Here is a 24,795-nt window from a genome sequence, read left to right on the forward strand (position 1 = left end):
GGTAAGAGGATAGGAGACAAGGAGGAGGGGTGTATAACAAGGGGAGCTAGAGTAAGGTGGAAGATATCAAGAGGAGATGGTGGAGGAGGAGGGGGGGTTGTAAGAAGAAGGGGTAGGGAGAGGGGTAGATGGGTGGGAGGGGAAATAGAAGAGGTGTATTTCATCTTAAATGATTTATTCATAGATAATTAACACTGATGTAGATCAGGTAAGTATTGAGGTGTATGTAAGACTCTCTGTCTGTCTGTCTCTCTCTCTCTCTCTCTCTCTCTCTCTCTCTCTCTCTCTCTCTCTCTCTCTCTCTCTCTCTCTCTCTCTCTCTCTCTCTCTCTCTCTCTCTCTCTCTCATGTACTGATGGGGTAACTGCGCACAACATTAGTGTTACTCATGATAAAGAAAGTAACCAAATAATATTCAAGTTTCAGAGAACTAGGACGCAGAGATTAGCAAAGTAAATAACTGGGTACTCCCCAAGGTACTGTCCTGTCGCTTCTACTGTTTCTCATGCTCACGGCAGACATAGTTACAAACACTAGCCACTTCAGTATCATCATTTGCGGATGACACCAAAATAAGCATGAAAATCACCTCGGTTGAAGACAAGGAAAAATTGCTGGAAGATGTAAGCCGAGTTTTCCAGTGGGCAGTGGAGGATAACACAACGTTCAGTGGTGACAAGTTCCACCTACTGAGATATGAAAAAATGACATATACATTGCGGCACAATAAGGCAAATGTCACGAAGGTAGGGGCCTGATCACGACCCGGGCCTCGGGGGCGTTGACCCCCAAAATTCCCTTCCAGGTATACTCCTCCAGGTAAGGTCAGAAGAGTGACAGGGTGGATAGTAAGAACTTAATAAACGATGACATGTACCGTATTATGTGTGCTGCCTCGTGTACAAGAGTGTTGAAGGCAGGAGAGGGATCACAGCTGGAACATGAGCACAGATGGTTCACTCAGCACAGATGGTTCACTCACCACACATGGTTCACTCAGCACAGATGGTTCACTCACCACACATGGTTCACTCAGCACACATGGTTCACTCACCACACATGGTTCACTCAGCACACATGGTTCACTCAGCACACATGGTTCACTCAGCACACATGGTTCACTCACCACACATGGTTCACTCAGCACACATGGTTCACTCAGCACACATGGTTCACTCAGCACACATGGTTCACTCAGCACACATGGTTCACTCAGCACACATGGTTCACTCAACACACATGGTTCACTCAGCACACATGGTTCACTCAGCACACATGGTTCACTCAACGCAGATGGTTCACTCAACACATGGTTCACTCAACACACATGGTTCACTCAACACACATGGTTCACTCAACACACATGGTTCACTCAACACACATGGTTCACTCAGCACACATGGTTCACTCAGCACACATGGTTCACTCAACGCAGATGGTTCACTCAACACACATGGTTCACTCAACACACATGGTTCACTCAACACACATGGTTCACTCACCACACATGGTTCACTCAACACACATGGTTCACTCAAACACATGGTTCACTCATCTGCACATGGTTCACTCAACACACATGGTTCACTCACTAGCACACATGGTTCACTCAACACACATGGTTCACTCACCACACATGGTTCACTCAACACACATGGTTCACTCAACACACATGGTTCACTCAGCACACATGGTTCACTCAACACACATGGTTCACTCAACACACATGGTTCACTCAACACACATGGTTCACTCAACACACATGGTTCACTCAACACACATGGTTCACTCAACACACATGGTTCACTCACCACACATGGTTCACTCAACACACATGATTCACTCAACACACATGGTTCACTCAACGCAGATGGTTCACTCAACGCAGATGGTTCACTCACTAGAGGTCGGCCAATATTTTTGCGTATTACTGCAAAACAAATCTGTGTAAAGGGAAGTTCCCACTAGACTTGCGAGTCTACAGACTCCGGACAACACAAGGAGTATTCAAATTCTAATTTTTTTATTGGATCCAGTTGTATAGTGAATAATACAGTCATACAACCTGAGAAGTGTGTATTATAGGCCAGAAGTAACTTTATAAATAAAACAAAATTAAGAAAAAATTACAAATAAATTTTTGTGTAATTTTATTTACATGTTTATTGAGCTTTTATTTATTTATCAAGGAAGGAAGAGAGAGATGAAGGAAGAGGTAAGAGGAACGAAGGAAGCAATGAGAGAGAGAAACGAAGAGAATGAGAGAGTAAAAACATTTTCTTTGTTACCATGTTAATTACTTGTTACCCAAGATTTCCATTTTTACCCAAGATTTCCATTTTTACCCAAGATTTCCATTTTTGCCCAAGATTTCCATTTTTGCCCAAGATTTCCATTTTTGCCCAAGATTTCCATTTTTGCCCAAGATTTCCATTTTTACCCAAGATTTCCATTTTTACCCAAGATTTCCATTTTTACCCAAGATTTCCATTTTTACCCAAGATTTCCATTTTTACCCAAGATTTCCATTTTTACCCAAGATTTCCATTTTTACCCAAGATTTCCATTTTTACCCAAGATTTCCATTTTTACCCAAGATTTCCATTTTTACCCAAGATTTCCATTTTTACCCAAGATTTCCATTTTTACCCAATTCGTGGTTATTTACCCCAGTTCCCCGACCTAGGCTGTATAATCTCAATAAATCATTTAATATAGTGTAAACGTCTGAGACTAGCGTGAAGGAGAGTGAGATGTCTGGTAATATACACACGATCCTCCAGAACCTGGTCCTAGATCTGACATCTACCATAACAAAATGGAATGTGATGTATAGAACAGTGTTGTATAGAACAGTGTAGCAGTACACTACTGATATATCTAATCTTGCTGTATGTGAAATATACCCTCCCTTTTACCCCTCATTTTAACACATTGTATGTGACCCATCCTGTGTAATGTCACTTTGATATAGAATAGTGTAGCAACACTGTTGTTCCCACTGTGTAACTATCATATAGAACAGTGTAGCAACACTGTTGTTCCCACTGTGTAACTATCATATAGAACAGTGTAGCAACACTGTTGTTCCCACTGTGTAACTATCATATAGAACAGTGTAGCAACACTGTTGTTCCCACTGTGTAACTATCATATAGAACAGTGTAGCAACACTGCTAGTGTTCCTACTAGCAACTTGGTGCTAGTTGTTTTCCTTCACCTCCAGAGGGTTTAACAGTATTCTTCGCTCGTAAATAAGACTCAGGTGTTGCCACAGATATTCTGTAATATATTTGTGAATACCTGAATGAATTTATCACCTGGGTGTTGGCCAGACTTGCTGAGAAACACTTAATTCTCAGTGGGATTAATATTGAGTAATGTTTGTGTGGACTCACCTAGTTGAGGTTGCAGGGGTCGAGTCCAAGCTCCTGGCCCCGCCTCTTCACTGGTCGCTACTAGGTCACTCTCCCTGAACCTTGAGCTTTATCATACCTCTGCTTAAAGCTGTGTATGGATGCTGCCTCCACTACATCGTTTCCCAAACTATTCCACTTCCTGACTACTCTGTGGCTGAAGAAATACTTCCTAACATCCCTGTGATTCATCTGTGAGTTCAACTTCCAACTGTGTCCCCGTGTTGCTGTGTCCAGTCTCTGGAACATCCTGTCTTTGTCCACCTTGTCAATTCCTCAGTATTTTCTATATCGTTATCATGTTATTTGTTGATACTGTTTATGCTGCTGTTAATGTTAATGATTCTGGTAATGGTGCTGTTAATTCCGCTGTTAATGCTACTGCTAATAATGTTAATGGTGCCGTTAATGCTACTGTTAATGTTAATGGTGCTGTTAATGCTACTGTTAATGTTAATGGTGCTGTTAATGGTGCTGTTTATGCTACTGATAAGTTCCAACTGCTTAGTTCTAGAAAGACTGAAGAACTCAAAAGGAACACTATATGCAAAACTCAAGAGGATCACCAAATAGAAAGGAACACGTAAAAGACTTGGGAATAATTATATCAGCTGACCTTTCTTTTAAATAACATAATAAGACAAAGATCACGACAGCCAGGAGGATCACGGGGTGGGTAATGAGAACTTTCAAAACAAGGAAAATAATACCAATGGTGACACTTCAGATCTAGTGCTTTCTCCTTTGGAATATTGCTCAGTGTTGACGACCCCGTTCAAAGATGGAGAAATATCAGAGCTGCAACAAATAGAGATCGTTAACGGCCCACATAGAGCCAATAAAACATTTAAATTACTGGGAACGCCTTAAAGTCTTAAATATGTACTCACTGGAGCAGAGGAGACAGAGATACATAATAATATATACCTGGAAAGTACTCGAGGGCCTGGTCCCAAATCCGCACACTGCCATAACAACATACTGGAGTGAGAGATATGGGGAGGAAGTGCAGAATAAACTCAGTGAGGATCAGGGGTGCGGTGGGCACAATAAGGGAACACTGTATCAACATCCGTGGCCCCAGACTATTCAACATCTTCTCAGAAGATATCAGAAACACTGCTGGGACAAGAGTAGAAGTCTTGAAGAGGAAACTGGACAAGTATCTTCACCAGGTGCCAGATCAACCTGGCTGTGATGGATGTGTGGGGCAGCAGGCCACCACCAGCAACAGTCTGGTTGACTAGGCAAGCACCAGACGAGCCTGGTCATTGGCCGGGCTCCGGGAGTAGTAAGACCCTCGAAACTCATCAAAGGTATGTGAAAGGTATTGTTAATGAACCACTGGGCAGATAATCAGAAATAAGACAGGTTCCACCTGATTTCCCTTGACATGTAAACTAACAAGTGTGTGACCTGGTTAGTACACGACAGGTACATCACAGAGGCTACACCACCTCAGCACCCAGCTGCTGCTGCTGCTGTTGCTACCATCACTTTGTTCCTAGGCTACCTAGCACCCAGCCTCAGCTAGTGTAATACTCTGTAATTCCTCACGACGGTATGAAGGGATTTTCACTACACAAGAGGATTTTAGTAGCATCTCAGACGTAGAGCTCTCTCTCTCTCTCTCTCTCTCTCTCTCTCTCTCTCTCTCTCTCTCTCTCTCTCTCTCTCTCTCTCTCTCTCTCTTTCTCACTCTCACACTCTCACAAATGTTTCAGAGTCTTAGAAAATAAGATAACTTACCAGCAGGTCACTCCTGCCTCACACTACTACTGGACCAGTATAACATAGTCTTGGATGGTCACCCTACCTCTTACATCTACTGGACCAGTATAACATGGTCTTGGATGGTCACTCCTGCCTCTTACATCTACTGGACCAGTATAACATGATCTTGGATGGTCACTCCTGCCTCTCACAACTACTGGACCACTATAACATGGTCTTGGATGGTCACTCCTGCCTCTCACTGATACTGGACCACTACAACATAACTTGAATGGCCACTCCTGCCTCAAACAACTACTGGACCACTACAACATAGTCTTGGATGGCCACTCCTGCCTCTCACAACTACTGGACCACTACAACATAGTCTTGGATGGTCACTCCTGCCTCTCACAACTACTGGACCACCATAACTTGGTCTTGGATGGTCACTCCTGCCTCTCACAACTACTGGATCACCATAACATGGTCTTGGATGGTCACTCCTGCCTCTCACAACTACTGGACCACCATAACTTGGTCTTGGATGGTCACTCCTGCCTCTCACAACTACTGGACCTCCATAACTTGGTCTTGGATTGCCACTCCTGCCTCACAACTACTGGACCACTACAACATTGTCTTGGATGGTCACTCCTGCCTCTCACAACTACTGGACCACCATAACTTGGTCTAGGATGGTCACTCCTGCCTCTCACAACTACTGGACCTCCATAACTTGGTCTTGGATGGTCACTCCTGCCTCTCACAACTACTGGACCACCATAACATGGTCTTGGATGGTCACTCCTGCCTCTCACAACTACTGGACCACCATAACATGGTCTTGGATGGTCACTCCTGTCTCTCACAACTACTGGACCACCATAACATGGCCTTGGATGGTCACTCCTGCCTCTCACAACTACTGGACCACCATAACATGGTCTTGGATGGTCACTCCTGCCTCTCACAACTACTGGACCACCATAACATGGTCTTGGATGGTCACTCCTGCCTCTCACAACTACTGGACCACCATAACATGGTCTTGGATGGTCACTCCTGCCTCTCACAACTACTGGACCACCATAACATGGTCTTGGATGGTCACTCCTGCCTCTCACAACTACTGGACCACCATAACATGGTCTTGGATGGTCACTCCTGCCTCTCACAACTACTGGACCACCATAACTTGGTCTTGGATGGTCACTCCTGCCTCTCACAACTACTGGACCACCATAACTTGGTCTTGGATGGTCACTCCTGCCTCTCACAACTACTGGACCACCATAACTTGGTCTTGGATGGTCACTCCTGCCTCTCACAACTACTGGACCACCATAACATGGTCTTGGATGGTCACTCCTGCCTCTCACAACTACTGGACCACCATAACATGGTCTTGGATGGTCACTCCTGCCACTAACAACAGTATGATGATCAATTAGAACAAATTTCAATTCTGCTGTGAATATATTGAATTGAAAACTGGACCGTGTCTGAGACCGGGACTCGGGGGCGATGACCCCCCCATGCCAGGAATTGACAGGAAGACGCTACAACCACCACTACCACTACTACAACCATCACCAGCAGCAACCAGCACCTACAACCACCATAACAATCATCTTGCTGGCTGGCTTTGTTGCTGCCTCTTGTACCCTGGTGATGACTGCCTCTTGTCCCACCAGCCCACCACCCACTACATTCACCCTTAAACCACAGCCTCGTAAGGACCACAATCACCCAGACTACTGCCCGTGGTGTACCACCTTCTTGCTCTCGTTCACTCCGGCCTAGTTAGTGCAATTTGCATGGAGTTTGGGGAGGGGGGGGAGAGGGGAAAATTTTGCTGGTGATGGTGGTAGCGAGGGATTTTAATAGTGGCCGGCGGGGGTGGGGGGTTGGTTGAGTGGGATAGTGATTGTTTTTTATTATTGTGGATCGTTGTTGATTGTTGTGGATCGTTGTTGATTGTTGTGGATCGTTGTTGATTGTTGTGGATCGTTGTTGATTGCTGTGGATCGTTGTTGATTGTTGTGGATCGTTGTTGATTGCAAATCGTTGTTGATGTGGATCGTTGTTGATTGCGGATTGTTGTTCATTGCTGTAGATCGTTGTTTATTGTTGGTGATTGTGGATTTCTGTTGTCAGGTGTGAACAATGCTGGTGTTCACAAGACAGGTATGAACAATGCTGGTGTTCACAAGACAGGTATGAACAGTGCTGGTGTTCACAAGACAGGTATGAACAATGCTGGTGTTCACAAGACAGGTATGAACAATGCTGGTGTTCACAAGACAGGTATGAACAGTGCTGGTGTTCACAAGACAGGTATGAACAGTACTAGTGTTCACAAGACAGGTATGAACAGTACTAGTGTTCACAAGGCAGGTATGAACAGTACTAGTGTTCACAAGACAGGTATGAACAATGCTGGTGTTCACAAGACAGGTATGAACAATGCTGGTGTTCACAAGACAGGTATGAACAGTGATGGTGTTCACAAGACAGGTATGAACAATGCTGGTGTTCACAAGACAGGTATGAACAGTGATGGTGTTCACAAGACCGGTATGAACAGTACTAGTGTTCACAAGACAGGTATGAACAGTACTAGTGTTCACAAGACAGGTATGAACAGTACTAGTGTTCACAAGACAGGTATGAACAGTACTAGTGTTCACAAGACAGGTATGAACAGTGCTGGTGTTCACAAGACAGGTATGAACAGTACTGGTGTTCACAAGACAGGTATGAACAGTGCTGGTGTTCACAAGACAGGTATGAACAATGCTGGTGTTCACAAGACAGGTATGAACAGTACTAGTGTTCACAAGACAGGTATGAACAGTACTAGTGTTCACAAGACAGGTATGAACAATGCTGGTGTTCACAAGACAGGTATGAACAGTACTAGTGTTCACAAGACAGGTATGAACAGTACTAGTGTTCACAAGACAGGTATGAACAATGCTGGTGTTCACAAGACAGGTATGAACAATACTAGTGTTCACAAGACAGGTATGAACAGTACTAGTGTTCACAAGACAGGTATGAACAATGCTGGTGTTCACAAGACAGGTATGAACAATGCTGGTGTTCACAAGACAGGTATGAACAGTACTAGTGTTCACAAGACAGGTATGAACAGTACTAGTGTTCACAAGACAGGTATGAACAATGCTGGTGTTCACAAGACAGGTATGAACAGTACTAGTGTTCACAAGACAGGTATGAACAGTACTAGTGTTCACAAGACAGGTATGAACAGTGCTGGTGTTCACAAGACAGGTATGAACAGTACTAGTGTTCACAAGACAGGTATGAACAGTGCTGGTGTTCACAAGACAGGTATGAACAGTACTAGTGTTCACAAGACAGGTATGAACAGTGATGGTGTTCACAAGACAGGTATGAACAGTACTAGTGTTCACAAGACAGGTATGAACAGTGATGGTGTTCACAAGACAGGTATGAACAATGCTGGTGTTCACAAGACAGGTATGAACAGTACTAGTGTTCACAAGACAGGTATGAACAATGCTGGTGTTCACAAGACAGGTATGAACAGTACTAGTGTTCACAAGACAGGTATGAACAGTACTAGTGTTCACAAGACAGGTATGAACAGTACTAGTGTTCACAAGACAGGTATGAACAGTGCTGGTGTTCACAAGACAGGTATGAACAGTACTAGTGTTCACAAGACAGGTATGAACAGTATGGTGTTCACAAGACAGGTATGAACAGTACTAGTGTTCACAAGACAGGTATGAACAGTACTAGTGTGTCACAAGACAGGTATGAACAGTACTAGTGTTCACAAGACAGGTATGAACAGTGATGGTGTTCACAAGACAGGTATGAACAGTACTAGTGTTCACAAGACAGGTATGAACAGTACTAGTGTTCACAAGACAGGTATGAACAGTGCTGGTGTTCACAAGACAGGTATGAACAGTACTAGTGTTCACAAGACAGGTATGAACAGTGATGGTGTTCACAAGACAGGTATGAACAGTACTAGTGTTCACAAGACAGGTATGAACAGTGCTGGTGTTCACAAGACAGGTATGAACAGTACTAGTGTTCACAAGACAGGTATGAACAGTGATGGTGTTCACAAGACAGGTATGAACAGTACTAGTGTTCACAAGACAGGTATGAACAGTGATGGTGTTCACAAGACAGGTATGAACAGTACTAGTGTTCACAAGACAGGTATGAACAGTACTAGTGTTCACAAGACAGGTATGAACAGTGCTGGTGTTCACAAGACAGGTATGAACAATGCTGGTGTTCACAAGACAGGTATGAACAGTACTAGTGTTCACAAGACAGGTATGAACAATGCTGGTGTTCACAAGACAGGTATGAACAGTACTAGTGTTCACAAGACAGGTATGAACAGTACTAGTGTTCACAAGACAGGTATGAACAATGCTGGTGTTCACAAGACAGGTGTGAACAATGCTGGTGTTCACAAGACAGGTATGAACAGTACTAGTGTTCACAAGACAGGTATGAACAGTACTAGTGTTCACAAGACAGGTATGAACAGTACTAGTGTTCACAAGACAGGTATGAACAGTGCTGGTGTTCACAAGACAGGTATGAACAGTACTAGTGTTCACAAGACAGGTATGAACAATGCTGGTGTTCACAAGACAGGTATGAACAATGCTGGTGTTCACAAGACAGGTATGAACAGTGCTGGTGTTCACAAGACAGGTATGAACAATGCTGGTGTTCACAAGACAGGTATGAACAGTACTAGTGTTCACAAGACAGGTATGAACAATTCTGGTGTTCACAAGACAGGTATGAACAGTACTAGTGTTCACAAGACAGGTATGAACAGTGCTGGTGTTCACAAGACAGGTATGAACAGTACTAGTGTTCACAAGACAAGTATGAACAGTGCTGGTGTTCACAAGACAGGTACGAACAGTACTAGTGTTCACAAGACAGGTATGAACAGTACTAGTGTTCACAAGACAGGTATGAACAGTACTAGTGTTCACAAGACAGGTATGAACAATGCTGGTGTTCACAAGACAGGTATGAACAGTGCTGGTGTTCACAAGACAGGTATGAACAGTACTAGTGTTCACAAGACAGGTATGAACAGTACTAGTGTTCACAAGACAGGTATGAACAGTGCTGTTGTTCACAAGACAGGTATGAACAATGCTGGTGTTCACAAGACAGGTATGAACAGTACTAGTGTTCACAAGACAGGTATGAACAGTACTAGTGTTCACAAGACAGGTATGAACAGTACTAGTGTTCACAAGACAGGTATGAACAGTGCTGGTGTTCACAAGACAGGTATGAACAATGCTGGTGTTCACAAGACAGGTATGAACAGTACTAGTGTTCACAAGACAGGTATGAACAGTACTAGTGTTCACAAGACAGGTATGAACAATGCTGGTGTTCACAAGACAGGTGTGAACAATGCTGGTGTTCACAAGACAGGTATGAACAGTACTAGTGTTCACAAGACAGGTATGAACAGTACTAGTGTTCACAAGACAGGTATGAACAGTACTAGTGTTCACAAGACAGGTATGAACAGTGCTGGTGTTCACAAGACAGGTATGAACAGTACTAGTGTTCACAAGACAGGTATGAACAGTACTAGTGTTCACAAGACAGGTATGAACAGTGCTGGTGTTCACAAGACAGGTATGAACAGTACTAGTGTTCACAAGACAGGTATGAACAATGCTGGTGTTCACAAGACAGGTATGAACAGTGCTGGTGTTCACAAGACAGGTATGAACAGTACTAGTGTTCACAAGACAGGTATGAACAGTACTAGTGTTCACAAGACAGGTATGAACAGTGCTGGTGTTCACAAGACAGGTATGAACAGTACTAGTGTTCACAAGACAGGTATGAACAGTACTAGTGTTCACAAGACAGGTATGAACAGTACTAGTGTTCACAAGACAGGTATGAACAGTACTAGTGTTCACAAGACAGGTATGAACAGTGCTGGTGTTCACAAGACAGGTATGAACAGTACTAGTGTTCACAAGACAGGTATGAACAGTGCTGGTGTTCACAAGACAGGTATGAACAGTACTAGTGTTCACAAGACAGGTATGAACAGTGATGGTGTTCACAAGACAGGTATGAACAGTACTAGTGTTCACAAGACAGGTATGAACAGTACTAGTGTTCACAAAACAGGTATGAACAGTGCTGGTGTTCACAACACTAGTCCTCACAACACCAGGTGTGAACAATACAGGTTTTCACAACACAGGTGTTCACAGTGGTGTTCACAAGACAGGTATGAACAATACTGGTATTCACATGACAGGTATGAACAATACTGATGTTCACAAGACAGGTGTGAAGAACACAGGTGTTCCCAACACGTGTAACGTACCAGAGGCAGGAGTAACAGCCTGGTTGATCAGAGTCTAGAAGGTAGCGCTGGTAGAAGCGTAGCAGCTAGCCACAGCTTCAAGGATAGGTACGGCACAGCAAGGGACTACTAACCTTCAGTACATGGTGAAGCGAAGAGGCGGGGCGGGGGAGGAGCGGTGAATCGACCCCCAGCACACGCCAGGGGGTCAACACACACACACACACACACACACACACACACACACACACACACACACACACACACACACACACATACACACACACACACACACTACGAGGAGAGGTTAAGGGAAATCAACCTGACGACACTGGAGGACAGGAGAGATAGGGGGGACATGATAACGACATACAAAATACTGAGAGGAATTGACAAGGTGGACAAAGACAGGATGTTCCAGAGATTGGACACAGTAACAAGGGGACACAGTTGGAAGCTGAAGACACAGATGAATCACAGGGATGTTAGGAAGTATTTCTTCAGCCACAGAGTAGTCAGTAAGTGGAATAGTTTGGGAAGCGATATAGTGGAGGCAGGATCCATACATAGCTTTAAGCAGAGGTATGATAAAGCTCACGGCTCAGGGAGAGTGACCTAGTAGCGATCAGTGAAGAGGCGGGGCCAGGAGCTTGAACTCGACCCCCGCAACCTCAACTAGGTGAGTACAACTAGGTGAGTACACACACACACACACACACACACACACACACACACACACACACACACACACACACACACACACACACACACACACACACACACACTGCTACGTAAATCAGTTCAATTGTTTTTATCGAGGAAAAAAAACAATTTTGGTTAGTGGTGGTGCTGGTTGTTGGTAATTATGAGTGGTAGTGATGGTTTTTGTGGTGGTAGTTATGGCTGGTGGTGGTGCTGGTAGTGGTGGTGGTTGTAGCGGTGATGGTAGTACTTGTAGTAGTATTGGTGGTAGTGATGGTAGTAGTAGTGGTAGTACCGGTGGTGGTAGTGGTAGTACCGGTGGTAGTAGTGGTAGTGCCGGTGGTAGTGATGGTAGTAGTAGTGGTAGTACCGGTGGTAGTAGTGGTAGTACCGGTGGTAGTAGTGGTAGTACCGGTGGTAGTAGTGGTAGTGCCGGTGGTAGTAGTGGTAGTGCAGGTGGTAGTGATGGTAGTAGTAGTGGTAGTACCGGTGGTAGTGATGGTGGTAGTATTGGTAGTAGTAGTGTAGTACTGGTGGTAGTGATGGTAGTAGTGGTACTACCGGTGGTAGTGATAGTAGTGGTAGTACCGGTGGTAGTGATGGTGGTAGTACTGGTGGTAGTATTGGTAGTAGTAGTGGTAGTACCGGTGGTAGTGATGGTGGTAGTACTGGTGGTAGTATTGGTAGTAGTGTAGTACTGGTGGTAGTGATGGTAGTAGTAGTGGTAGTACCGGTGGTAGTAGTGGTAGTGCCGGTGGTAGTGATGGTAGTAGTAGTGGTAGTACTGGTGGTAGTGATGGTGGTAGTACTGGTGGTAGTATTGGTAGTAGTAGTGGTAGTACCGGTGGTAGTGATGGTGGTAGTACTGGCGGTAGTAGTGGTAGTGATGGTGGTAGTAGTGGTAGTACTGGTGGTAGTGATGGTAGTAGTGGTAGCACTGGTGGTAGTGATGGTAGTAGTGGTAGCACTGGTGGTAGTGATGGTAGTAGTGGTAGCACTGGTGGTAGTAGTAGTAGTGGTAGTACTGGTGGTAGTGATGGTAGTAGTGGTAGCACTGGTGGTAGTGATGGTAGTAGTGGTAGCACTGGTGGTAGTAGTAGTGGTAGTACTGGTGGTAGTGATGGTAGTACTGGTGGTAGTGATGGTAGTAGTAGTGGTAGTACTGGTGGTAGTGATGGTAGTAGTAGTGGTAGTACTGGTGGTAGTGATGGTAGTAGTAGTGGTAGTACTGGTGGTAGTGATAGTAGTAGTGGTAGTACTGGTGGTAGTGATGGTAGTAGTAGTGGTAGTACTGGTGGTAGTGATGGTAGTAGTAGTGGTAGTACTGGTGGTAGTGATGGTAGTACTGGTGGTAGTGATGGTAGTACTGGTGGTAGTGATGGTAGTACTGGTGGTAGTGATGGTAGTAGTAGTGGTAGTACTGGTGGTAGTGATGGTAGTACTGGTGGTAGTGATGGTAGTACTGGTGGTAGTGATGGTAGTAGTGGTAGTACTGGTGGTAGTAGTGGTAGTACTGGTGGTAGTGATGGTAGTAGTAGTGGTAGTACTGGTGGTAGTGATGGTAGTAGTAGTGGTAGTACTGGTGGTAGTGATGGTAGTACTGGTGGTAGTGATGGTAGTACTGGTGGTAGTGATGGTAGTGGTAGTACTGGTGGTAGTAGTGGTAGTACTGGTGGTAGTGATGGTAGTACTGGTGGTAGTGATGGTAGTACTGGTGGTAGTGATGGTAGTAGTGGTAGTACTGGTGGTAGTAGTGGTAGTACTGGTGGTAGTGATGGTAGTACTGGTGGTAGTGATGGTAGTAGTAGTGGTAGTACTGGTGGTAGTAGTGGTAGTACTGGTGGTAGTGATGGTAGTACTGGTGGTAGTGATGGTAGTACTGGTGGTAGTGATGGTAGTAGTGGTAGTACTGGTGGTAGTAGTGGTAGTACTGGTGGTAGTGATGGTAGTACTGGTGGTAGTGATGGTAGTACTGGTGGTAGTGATGGTAGTAGTGGTAGTACTGGTGGTAGTGATGGTAGTACTGGTGGTAGTGATGGTAGTACTGGTGGTAGTGATGGTAGTAGTGGTAGTACTGGTGGTAGTAGTGGTAGTACTGGTGGTAGTGATGGTAGTACTGGTGGTAGTGATGGTAGTAGTGGTAGTACTGGTGGTAGTGATGGTAGTACTGGTGGTAGTGATGGTAGTAGTGGTAGTACTGGTGGTAGTAGTGGTAGTACTGGTGGTAGTAGTGGTAGTACTGGTGGTAGTGATGGTAGTAGTGGTAGTACTGGTGGTAGTAGTGGTAGTACTGGTGGTAGTGATGATAGTAGTGGTAGTACTGGTGGTAGTAGTGGTAGTACTGGTGGTAGTGATGGTAGTACTGGTGGTAGTAGTGGTAGTACTGGTGGTAGTAGTGGTAGTACTGGTGGTAGTGATGGTAGTACTGGTGGTAGTGATGGTAGTACTGGTGGTAGTGATGGTAGTAGTGGTAGTACTGGTGGTAGTAGTGGTAGTACTGGTGGTAGTAGTGGTAGTACTGGTGGTAGTGATGGTAGTAGTGGTGGTAGTGATGGTAGTAGTGGTAGTACTGGTGGTAGTAGTGGTAGTACTGGTGGTAGTGATGGTAGTAGTAGTAGTACTGGTGGTAGTGGTAGTACTGGTGGTAGTGATGGTAGTAGTGGTAGTACTGGTAGTACTGGTGGTAGTGATGGTAGTAGTGGTAGTACTGGTGGTAGTGGTAGTACTGGTGGTAGTGATGGTAGTAGTGGTAGTACTGGTGGTAGTAGTGGTAGTACTGGTGGTAGTGCTGGTAGTAGTAGTAGTACTGGTGGTAGTAGTGGTAGTACTGGTGGTAGTGATGGTAGTAGTGGTAGTACTGGTGGTAGTAGTGGTAGTACTGGTGGTAGTGATGGTAGTAGTGGTAGTACTGGTGGTAGTAGTGGTAGTACTGGTGGTAGTGATGGTAGTAGTGGTAGTACTGGTGGTAGTGATGGTAGTAGTAGTGGTAGTACCGGTGGTAGTGGTAGTACCGGTGGTAGTAGTGGTAGTGCCGGTGGTAGTGATGGTAGTAGTAGTGGTAGTACCGGTGGTAGTGGTGGTAGTACTGGTGGTAGTACTGGTAGTACCGGTGGTAGTAGTGGTAGTGCCGGTGGTAGTAGTGGTAGTGCAGGTGGTAGTGATGGTAGTAGTAGTGGTAGTACCGGTGGTAGTGATGGTGGTAGTATTGGTAGTAGTAGTGTAGTACTGGTGGTAGTGATGGTAGTAGTGGTACTACCGGTGGTAGTGATAGTAGTGGTAGTACCGGTGGTAGTGATGGTGGTAGTACTGGTGGTAGTATTGGTAGTAGTAGTGGTAGTACCGGTGGTAGTGATGGTGGTAGTACTGGTGGTAGTATTGGTAGTAGTGTAGTACTGGTGGTAGTGATGGTAGTAGTAGTGGTAGTACCGGTGGTAGTAGTGGTAGTGCCGGTGGTAGTGATGGTAGTAGTAGTGGTAGTACTGGTGGTAGTGATGGTGGTAGTACTGGTGGTAGTATTGGTAGTAGTAGTGGTAGTACCGGTGGTAGTGATGGTGGTAGTACTGGCGGTAGTAGTGGTAGTGATGGTGGTAGTAGTGGTAGTACTGGTGATAGTGATGGTAGTAGTACTGGTGGTAGTGATGGTGGTAGTAGTGGTAGTACTGGTGGTAGTAGTGGTAGTACCGGTGGTAGTGATGGTGGTAGTAGTGGTAGTACTGGTGGTAGTGATGGTAGTAGTGGTAGTACTGGTGGTAGTGATGGTAGTAGTGGTAGCACTGGTGGTAGTAGTGGTGGTAGTACTGGTGGTAGTGATGGTAGTACTGGTGGTAGTGATGGTAGTAGTAGTGGTAGTACTGGTGGTTGTGTTGGTAGTAGTAGTGGTAGTACTGGTGGTACTGATGGTAGTAGTAGTGGTAGTACTGGTGGTAGTGATAGTAGTAGTGGTAGTACTGGTGGTAGTGATGGTAGTAGTAGTGGTAGTACTGGTGGTAGTGATGGTAGTAGTAGTGGTAGTACTGGTGGTAGTGATGGTAGTACTGGTGGTAGTGATGGTAGTACTGGTGGTAGTGATGGTAGTACTGGTGGTAGTGATGGTAGTAGTAGTGGTAGTACTGGTGGTAGTGATGGTAGTACTGGTGGTAGTGATGGTAGTACTGGTGGTAGTGATGGTAGTACTGGTGGTAGTGATGGTAGTAGTGGTAGTACTGGTGGTAGTAGTGGTAGTACTGGTGGTAGTGATGGTAGTAGTAGTGGTAGTACTGGTGGTAGTGATGGTAGTAGTAGTGGTAGTACTGGTGGTAGTGATGGTAGTACTGGTGGTAGTGATGGTAGTACTGGTGGTAGTGATGGTAGTGGTAGTACTGGTGGTAGTAGTGGTAGTACTGGTGGTAGTGATGGTAGTACTGGTGGTAGTGATGGTAGTACTGGTGGTAGTGATGGTAGTAGTGGTAGTACTGGTGGTAGTAGTGGTAGTACTGGTGGTAGTGATGGTAGTACTGGTGGTAGTGATGGTAGTAGTGGTAGTACTGGTGGTAGTAGTGGTAGTACTGGTGGTAGTGATGGTAGTACTGGTGGCAGTGGTAGTACTGGTAGTGATGGTAGTAGTGGTAGTACTGTGGTAGTAGTGGTAGTACTGGTAATAGTGATGGTAGTACTGGTGGTAGTGATGGTAGTACTGGTGGTAGTGATGGTAGTAGTGGTAGTACTGGTGGTAGTGTTGGTAGTACTGGTGGTAGTAGTGGTAGTAGGTGGTAGTGATGGTAGTAGTGGTAGTAGTGGTGGTAGTAGTGGTAGTACTGGTGGTAGTGATGGTAGTAGTACTTGTGGTAGTATTGGTAGTAGTGGTGGTAGTGAGTGGTAGTAGTGGTAGTACTGGTGGTAGTAGTGGTAGTACTGGTGGTAGTGATGGTAGTACTGGTGGTAGTGATGGTAGTACTGGTTGTAGTGATGGTAGTAGTGGTAGTACTGGTGGTAGTATTGGTAGTAATGGTGGTAGTAGTGGTAGTACTGGTAGTAGTGGGTAGTAGTGGTGGTAGTAGTGGTAGTACTGGTGGTAGTAGTGGTAGTAGTGGTGGTAGTGATGGTATTGGTGGTAGTGATGGTAGTAGTGGTTGTGGTAGTAGTGGTGGTAGTGATGGTAGTAGTGGTGGTACTGGTGGTGGTAGTAGTGGTAGTAGTAGTGATGGTAGTAGTGGTAGTAGTGGTGGTAGTAGTAGTGGTAGTAGGTAGTACTGGTGGTAGTGATGGTAGTAGTGGTAGTACTGGTGGTAGTAGTGGTAGTACTGGTGGTAGTGATGGTAGTAGGTAGTGGGTAGTAGTGGTAGTAGTAGTAGTACTGGTGGTAGTAGTGGAAGTGGTGGTAATAGTGGTAGTAGTAGTAGTGGTGGTAGTAGTAGTGTTAGTTGTGGTAATAGTGGTAGTAGTAGTAGTGGTAGTGGTGGTAATAGTGGTAGTAGTGGTAGTAGTGGTGGTAGAAGTGGTAGTAGGTGGTAGTGATGGTAGTAGTGGTAGGTAGTAGTGGTAGTACTGTAGTGGTAGTAGTGGTAGTAGTGGTGGTAGTAGTGGTAGTACTGGTGGTAGTAGTGGTAGTACTGGTGGTAGTACTGGTAGTAGAGTAGTGGTAGTGATGGTAGTAGTAGTACTGGTGGTAGTAGTAGTAGTACTGGTGGTAATGGTAGTAGTCGTAGTACTGGTGGTATTAGTGGTAGTAGTAGTGGTAGTATTAGTGGTAGTAGTAGTGGTAGTAGTAGTTGCAGTATTAGTGGTAGTAGTAGTGGTAGTAGTGGAAGTATTAGTGGTAGTAGTGGTAGTACTAGTGGTAGTAGTGGTAGTACTGGTGGTAGTATGGTAGTAGTGGTAGTAGTGGTGGTAGTGGTAGTAGTGGTAGTACTGTAGTAGATGGTAGTAGTGGTAGTACTGGTGGTAGTAGTGGTAGTACTGGTGGTAGTGATGGTAGTAGTGTAGTACTGGTGGTAGTAGTGGTAGTACTGGTGGTAGTAGTGGTAGTACTGGTGGTAGTAGTGGTAGTAGTGGTGGTAGTGATGGTAGTAGTGGTAGTGGTGGTAGTAGTGGTAGTAGTGGTAGTAGTGGTAGTAGTGGTAGTAGTAGTGGTGTAGTGGTGGTAGTAGTGGTAGTAGTGGTAGTAGTGTGGTAGTAGTGGTGGTAGTAGTGTAGTACTGGTGGTAGTAGTGGTAGTACTGGTGGTAGTGTGGTAGTAGTGGTAGTACTGTGGTAGTAGTGGTAGTAGTGGTGGTAGTGGTAGTAGTGGTAGTACTGGTGGTAGTAGTGGTAGTACTGGTGGTAGTGATGGTAGTAGTGGTAGTAGTGGTGGTAGTGGTAGTAGTAGGTGGTAGTGATGGTAGTAGTGGTAGTACTGGTGGTAGTAGTGGTAGTACTGGTGGTAGTGATGGTAGTAGTGGTAGTACTGGTGGTAGTAGTGGTAGTACTGGTAGTGATGGTAGTAGTGGTAGTACTGGTGGTAGTGATGGTAGTACTGGTGGTAGTGATGGTAGTAGTGGTAGTAGTGGTGGTAGTAGTGGTAGTACTGGTGGTAGTAGGTGGTAGTAGTGTATTGGGTGGTAGTAGTGTATTGGGTGGTAGTAGGTGGTAGTAGTGTATTGGGTGGTAGTAGGTGGTAGTAGTGTATTGGGTGGTAGTAGGTGGTAGTAGTGTATTGGGTGGTAGTAGGTGGTAGTAGTGTATTGGGTGGTAGTAGGTGGTGGTGGTGGTAGTAGTGGTAGTACTGGTGGTAGTAGATGGTAGTAGTGGTAGTAGTGGTGGTAGTAGTGGTAGTACTGGTGGTAGTGAGGTAGTAGTGGTAGTAGTGGTGGTAGTGGTGGTAGTAGTAGTGGTAGTAGTGGTCGTAGTGGTAGTAGTGGTAGTAGTGGTAGTACTGGTGGTAGTAGTACTGGTGGTGGTAGTAGTACTGGTGGTAATGGTAGTAGTAGTAGTACTGGTGGTAATGGTAGTAGTAGTAGTACTGGTGGTAATGGTAGTAGTAGTACTGGTGGTAATGGTAGTAGTCGTAGTACTGGTGGTAATGGTAGTAGTAGTACTGGTGGTAATGGTAGTAGTAGTACTGGTGGTAATGGTAGTAGTCGTAGTACTGGTGGTAATGGTAGTAGTAGTACTGGTAGTATGGTAGTGTGGTAGTGATGGTAGTAGTAGTACTGGTGGTAGTAGTGGTAGTACTGGTGGTAGTGATGGTAGTAGTGGTAGTACTGGTGGTAGTAGTGGTAGTACTGGTGGTAGTAGTGGTAGTACTGGTGGTAGTAGTGGTAGTACTGGTGGTAGTACTGGTGGTAGTGATGGTAGTAGTGGTAGTACTGGTGGTAGTAGTGGTAGTACTGGTGGTAGTAGTGGTAGTACTGGTGGTAGTGATGGTAGTAGTGGTAGTACTGGTGGTAGTAGTGGTAGTACTGGTGGTAGTAGTGGTAGTACTGGTGGTAGTAGTGGTAGTACTGGTGGTAGTGATGGTAGTAGTGGTAGTACTGGTGGTAGTAGTGGTAGTACTGGTGGTAGTGATGGTAGTACTGGTGGTAGTGATGGTAGTACTGGTGGTAGTGATGGTAGTAGTGGTAGTACTGGTGGTAGTAGTGGTAGTACTGGTGGTAGTGATGGTACCAACCTCTCCCCTTCCTCTCCCCCCAACCTCTCCCCTTTCCCTCTCCCCCCAACCTCTCTCCTTCCTCCCCCTCCAACCTCTCTCCTTCCTCTCCCTCCAACCTCTCCCTTCCTCTCCTCCAACCTCTCCTTCCTCCCCCTCCAACCTCTCTCCTTCCTCTCCTCCAACCTCTCTCCCTTCTCCCTCCAACCTCTCTCCTTCCTCTCCCTCCAACCTCTCTCCTTCCTCTCCCTCCAACCTTTCTCCTTCCTCTTCCTCCAACCTCTCTCCTTCCTCTCCCTCCAACCTCTCTCCTTCCCCCTCCCCTCCAACCTCCTCCTTCCTCTCCTCAACCTCTCTCCTTCCTCTCCCTCCAACCTCCTCCTTCCTCTCCCTCCAACCTCTCCTTCCTCTCCTCCAACCCCCTCTCCTTCCTCTCCAACCTCCCTCTCCTTCCTCCCCCTCCAACCTCCCCTCCCTTCCTCTCCCTCCAACCTCTCCTTCCTCTCCTCCAACCTCTCTCCTTCCTCTCCCTCCAACCTCTCCCTTCCTCTCCTCCAACCTCTCTCCTTCCTCTCCCCCCAACCTCTCCCTTCTTCTCCTCCAACCTCTCTCCTTCCTCTCCTCCAACCCTCTCCTTCCTCTCCTCCAACCTTTCTCCTTCCTCTCCTCAACCTCTCTCCTTCCTCCCTCCAACCTCTCTCCTTCCTCTCCTCCAACCTCTCTCCTTCCTCTCCCTCCAACTTCTCTCCTTCCTCTCCCTCCTATCTTTCTCCTTCCTTCTCCCTCCTTCCTCTCCCTCCTTCCTCTCCCTCCTACCTCTCCCTCCTACCTCCCTCTTTCCTCTCTCCTTCTTCTCCCTCCAACCTCTCTCCTTCCTCTCCCTCCAACCTTTCTCCTTCCTCTTCCTCCAACCTCTCTCCTTCCTCACCCTCCAACCTCTCTCCTTCCTCTCCCTCCAACCTCTCACCTTCCTCTACCTCCAACCTCTCTCTCCTTCCTCCCTCCAACCTCTCGTTCCTCTCCCTCCAACCTTTCTCCTTCCTCTTCCTCCAACCTCTCTCCTTCCTCTCCCTCCAACCTCTCTCCTTCCTCTCCCTCCAACCTCTCCTCCTCTCCTCTCCTCCAACCTCTCCTTCCTCTCCCTCCAACCTTTCTCCTTCCTCTCCCTCCAACCTCTCTCCTTCCTCTCCCTCCAACCTCTCTCCGTCCTCTCCCTCCAACCTCTCTCCTTCCTCTCCCTCCTCCCTCTTATCTCTCTCCTTCCTCTCCCTCCTACCTATCCTTCCTCTCCTACCTATCCTTCCTCTCCCTCCTACCTCTCTCCTTCTCCCTCCTTCCTCACTCTCCTTCTTCCCCCTCCCCCCTCTTGCCTCCTGACATCCTCCCCTCATCTCTAGATCCTCTCCTGTACATCCCCTTCCCCTCTCCCTATACACCCCTCCCTCAAAATCTCCCTCCCTTCCTCTCCACATCCCCTCCTCCCCTACATATCTTGTTCAATGTCTTGCCGTTTTAATATTTTTTTCGACAGTCTGGTCATAATTTTAAGTTTAATAAATTTTATGAGAGAGAGAGAGAGAGAGAGAGAGAGAGAGAGAGAGAGAGAGAGAGAGAGAGAGAGAGAGGAGAGAGCAGCATATAGTAACAGCAGAACAAAGAGGAAGGGTAATACCTTCAGCAGCCTGAAGATTTACGTAGCAAGATGCTTTTGATAGTGGTAGTAGTGGTAGTGGGGTAGTGGTGGTAATGGCCTGGTGGTGGTAATGATTTTAGTGGTAGTAGCGGTGGAAGTAGTGGTGGTGGTAGCCGTGGTGGTAGTGGTGGTTGTAGAGGAAAGATGGTGGTGACTGGGGAAAGTTAGTAAGACTTGATGAACTTAACAAGTTACCAGCGTTGACTTTATCACTTAAGCTAGGTAGACTCTCCTTGTGAAGTTACACCACTCTCTCTCTCTCTCTCTCTCTCTCTCTCTCTCTCTCTCTCTCTCTCTCTCTCTCTCTCACTGTCGTCACTACTACGTACATCAGATTACAGTCTGGTTGAATCTGGGTAATGGGTATGGTAGCTCCAGTTCCTGGAATCAAGACCCCGGTGGTCAAGGTGTAACTAGGTATTGTTGTGTTGCAGGGACCTAAGTAACAACGTGCTGACCAGCCTTGATGCCGCCCAGATGTCAGGACTCAGACGACTCCGCAGACTGTGAGTATTATTATACCTTTACTAACCCACCCACTGCACCCACCTGCCGTACCCACCACCCACTGTACCTAATCACTGCACCCACTCCCACCACCCACCCCACTCACCCACTCCACCACCGATCAACTCGACCACTCCCAACTTAGTTTCCTACTCCACCTACCTACCCACCCCTCCTACCCCTACCTCTACCACTCCCATCCACCTCACCCACCTACCCACTGCCTCCGCCTGCCTCCCACCCTACTCCTCTGCCACCTGCACTCACTCCAACTACCACCCCACCCACCTCCCACTCCACCCAACTGCCTGCCTCCTGCACTCCTACCTCACTCCACCCAACTGCCTCCCTCCTCCTCCCACTCCACCTACCTCACTCACTCCACCCCCCATCCCACTCCACCTCCCCTCCTCCCACCTCCACCCACCCACTCACTCCATCCTCAACCACCCACCCACTCCACCCACTCCCACCTAACCTGTACCTGCCTGCCACCCTACCTGTACCTCACTCCTACCTCCCCACTCTCACGTGAACTACCCTACCTACCTACCCTGCCTACCTACCCTTCCTAACTACCGTACCTACCTACCTACCTACGTAACTACGTACCTGCCTACCGTACATCTTCATTGTACCCTTGTAACTTGCTAAAACCTTCTTTGTACCCTTGTAACTTGTTAAAAACCTACATTGTACCCTTGTAACTTGTTAAAAACCTACATTGTACCCTTGTAACTTGTTAAAAACCTACATTGTACCCTTCTAACTTGTTAAAAACCTACATTGTACCCTTCTAACTTGTTAAAAAACCTACATTGTACCCTTCTAACTTGTTAAAAACCTGCATTGTACCTTTGTAACTTGTTAAAAACCTACATTGTACCCTTGTAACTTGTTAAAAACCTTCATTGTACCCTTGTAACTTGTTAAAAACCTACATTGTACCCTTGTAACTTGTTAAAAACCTACATTGTACCCTTGTAACTTGTTAAAAACCTGCATTGTACCCTTGTAACTTGTTAAAAACCTACATTGTACCCTTGTAACTTGTTAAAAACCTACATTGTACCCTTGTAACTTGTTAAAAACCTACATTGTACCCTTGTAACTTGTTAAAAACCTACATTGTACCCTTGTAACTTGTTAAAAACCTACATTGTACCCTTGTAACTTGTTAAAAACCTACATTGTACCCTTGTAACTTGTTAAAAACCTACATTGTACCCTTGTAACTTGTTAAAAACCTGCATTTTGTAGTTATAAACAGGTAGTGAGCTTTAGTGATTAATATATGCTGGTATATACAAGGGTGAGGATAATATTTGCTGGTATATACAAGGGTGAAGATAATATATGCTGGTATATACAAGGGTGAAGATAATATATGCTGGTATATACAAGGGTGAGGATAATATTTGCTGGTATATACAAGGGTGAAGATAATATATGCTGGTATATACAAGGGTGAAGATAATATATGCTGGTATATACAAGGGTGAAGATAATATATGCTGGTATATACAAGGGTGAAGATAATATATGCTGGTATATACAAGGGTGAGGATAATATATGCTGGTATATACAAGGGTGAAGATAATATATGCTGGTATATACAAGGGTGAAGATAATATATGCTGGTATATACAAGGGTGAGGATAATATATGCTGGTATATACAAGGGTGAGGATAATATATGCTGGTATATACAAGGGTGAGGATAATATATGCTGGTATATACAAGGGTGAGGATAATATATGCTGGTATATACAAGGGTGAGGATAATATATGCTGGTATATACAAGGGTGAAGATAATATATGCTGGTATATACAAGGGTGAGGATAATATATGCTGGTATATACAAGGGTGAAGATAATATATGCTGGTATATACAAGGGTGAGGATAATATATGCTGGTATATACAAGGGTGAAGATAATATATGCTGGTATATACAAGGGTGAAGATAATATATGCTGGTATATACAAGGGTGAGGATAATATATGCTGGTATATACAAGGGTGAAGATAATATATGCTGGTATATACAAGGGTGAAGATAATATATGCTGGTATATACAAGGGTGAGGATAATATATGCTGGTATATACAAGGGTGAGGATAATATATGCTGGTATATACAAGGGTGAGGATAATATATGCTGGTATATACAAGGGTGAGGATAATATATGCTGGTATATACAAGGGTGAGGATAATATATGCTGGTATATACAAGGGTGAGGATAATATATGCTGGTATATACAAGGGTGAAGATAATATATGCTGGTATATACAAGGGTGAGGATAATATATGCTGGTATATACAAGGGTGAAGATAATATATGCTGGTATATACAAGGGTGAGGATAATATATGCTGGTATATACAAGGGTGAAGATAATATATGCTGGTATATACAAGGGTGAAGATAATATATGCTGGTATATACAAGGGTGAGGATAATATATGCTGGTATATACAAGGGTGAGGATAATATATGCTGGTATATACAAGGGTGATAATATATGCTGGTATATACAAGGGTGAAGATAATATATGCTGGTATATACAAGGGTGATAATATATGCTGGTATATACAAGGGTGAGATAATATATGCTGGTATATACAAGGGTGATATACAAGGGTATAATATATGCTGGTATATACAAGGGTGAGGATAATATATGCTGGTATATACAAGGGTGAGGATAATATATGCTGGTATATACAAGGGTGAGGATAATATATGCTGGTATATACAAG

At 45.2% G+C, this 24,795-nt stretch overlaps 1 protein-coding gene across 5 annotated transcripts in view; it reads left to right on the plus strand.

Annotated features, from left to right (window-relative positions):
• The window catches only part of LOC128698509 (adhesion G protein-coupled receptor A3), a 257,504-nt gene that overhangs the window by 191,590 nt on the left and 41,119 nt on the right, over positions 1-24,795 (plus strand). For all 5 annotated transcript variants that reach the window (XM_053790761.2, XM_053790765.2, XM_053790764.2 and 2 more), the window contains one exon: positions 21,953-22,024. In XM_053790761.2, coding sequence (XP_053646736.2) covers positions 21,953-22,024 — 72 coding nt within the window. The remainder of the gene's footprint in view (positions 1-21,952; positions 22,025-24,795) is intronic.

Source organism: Cherax quadricarinatus, chromosome 88, assembly GCF_038502225.1.
Source record: "Cherax quadricarinatus isolate ZL_2023a chromosome 88, ASM3850222v1, whole genome shotgun sequence".
Classification (NCBI taxonomy): domain Eukaryota; kingdom Metazoa; phylum Arthropoda; class Malacostraca; order Decapoda; family Parastacidae; genus Cherax; species Cherax quadricarinatus.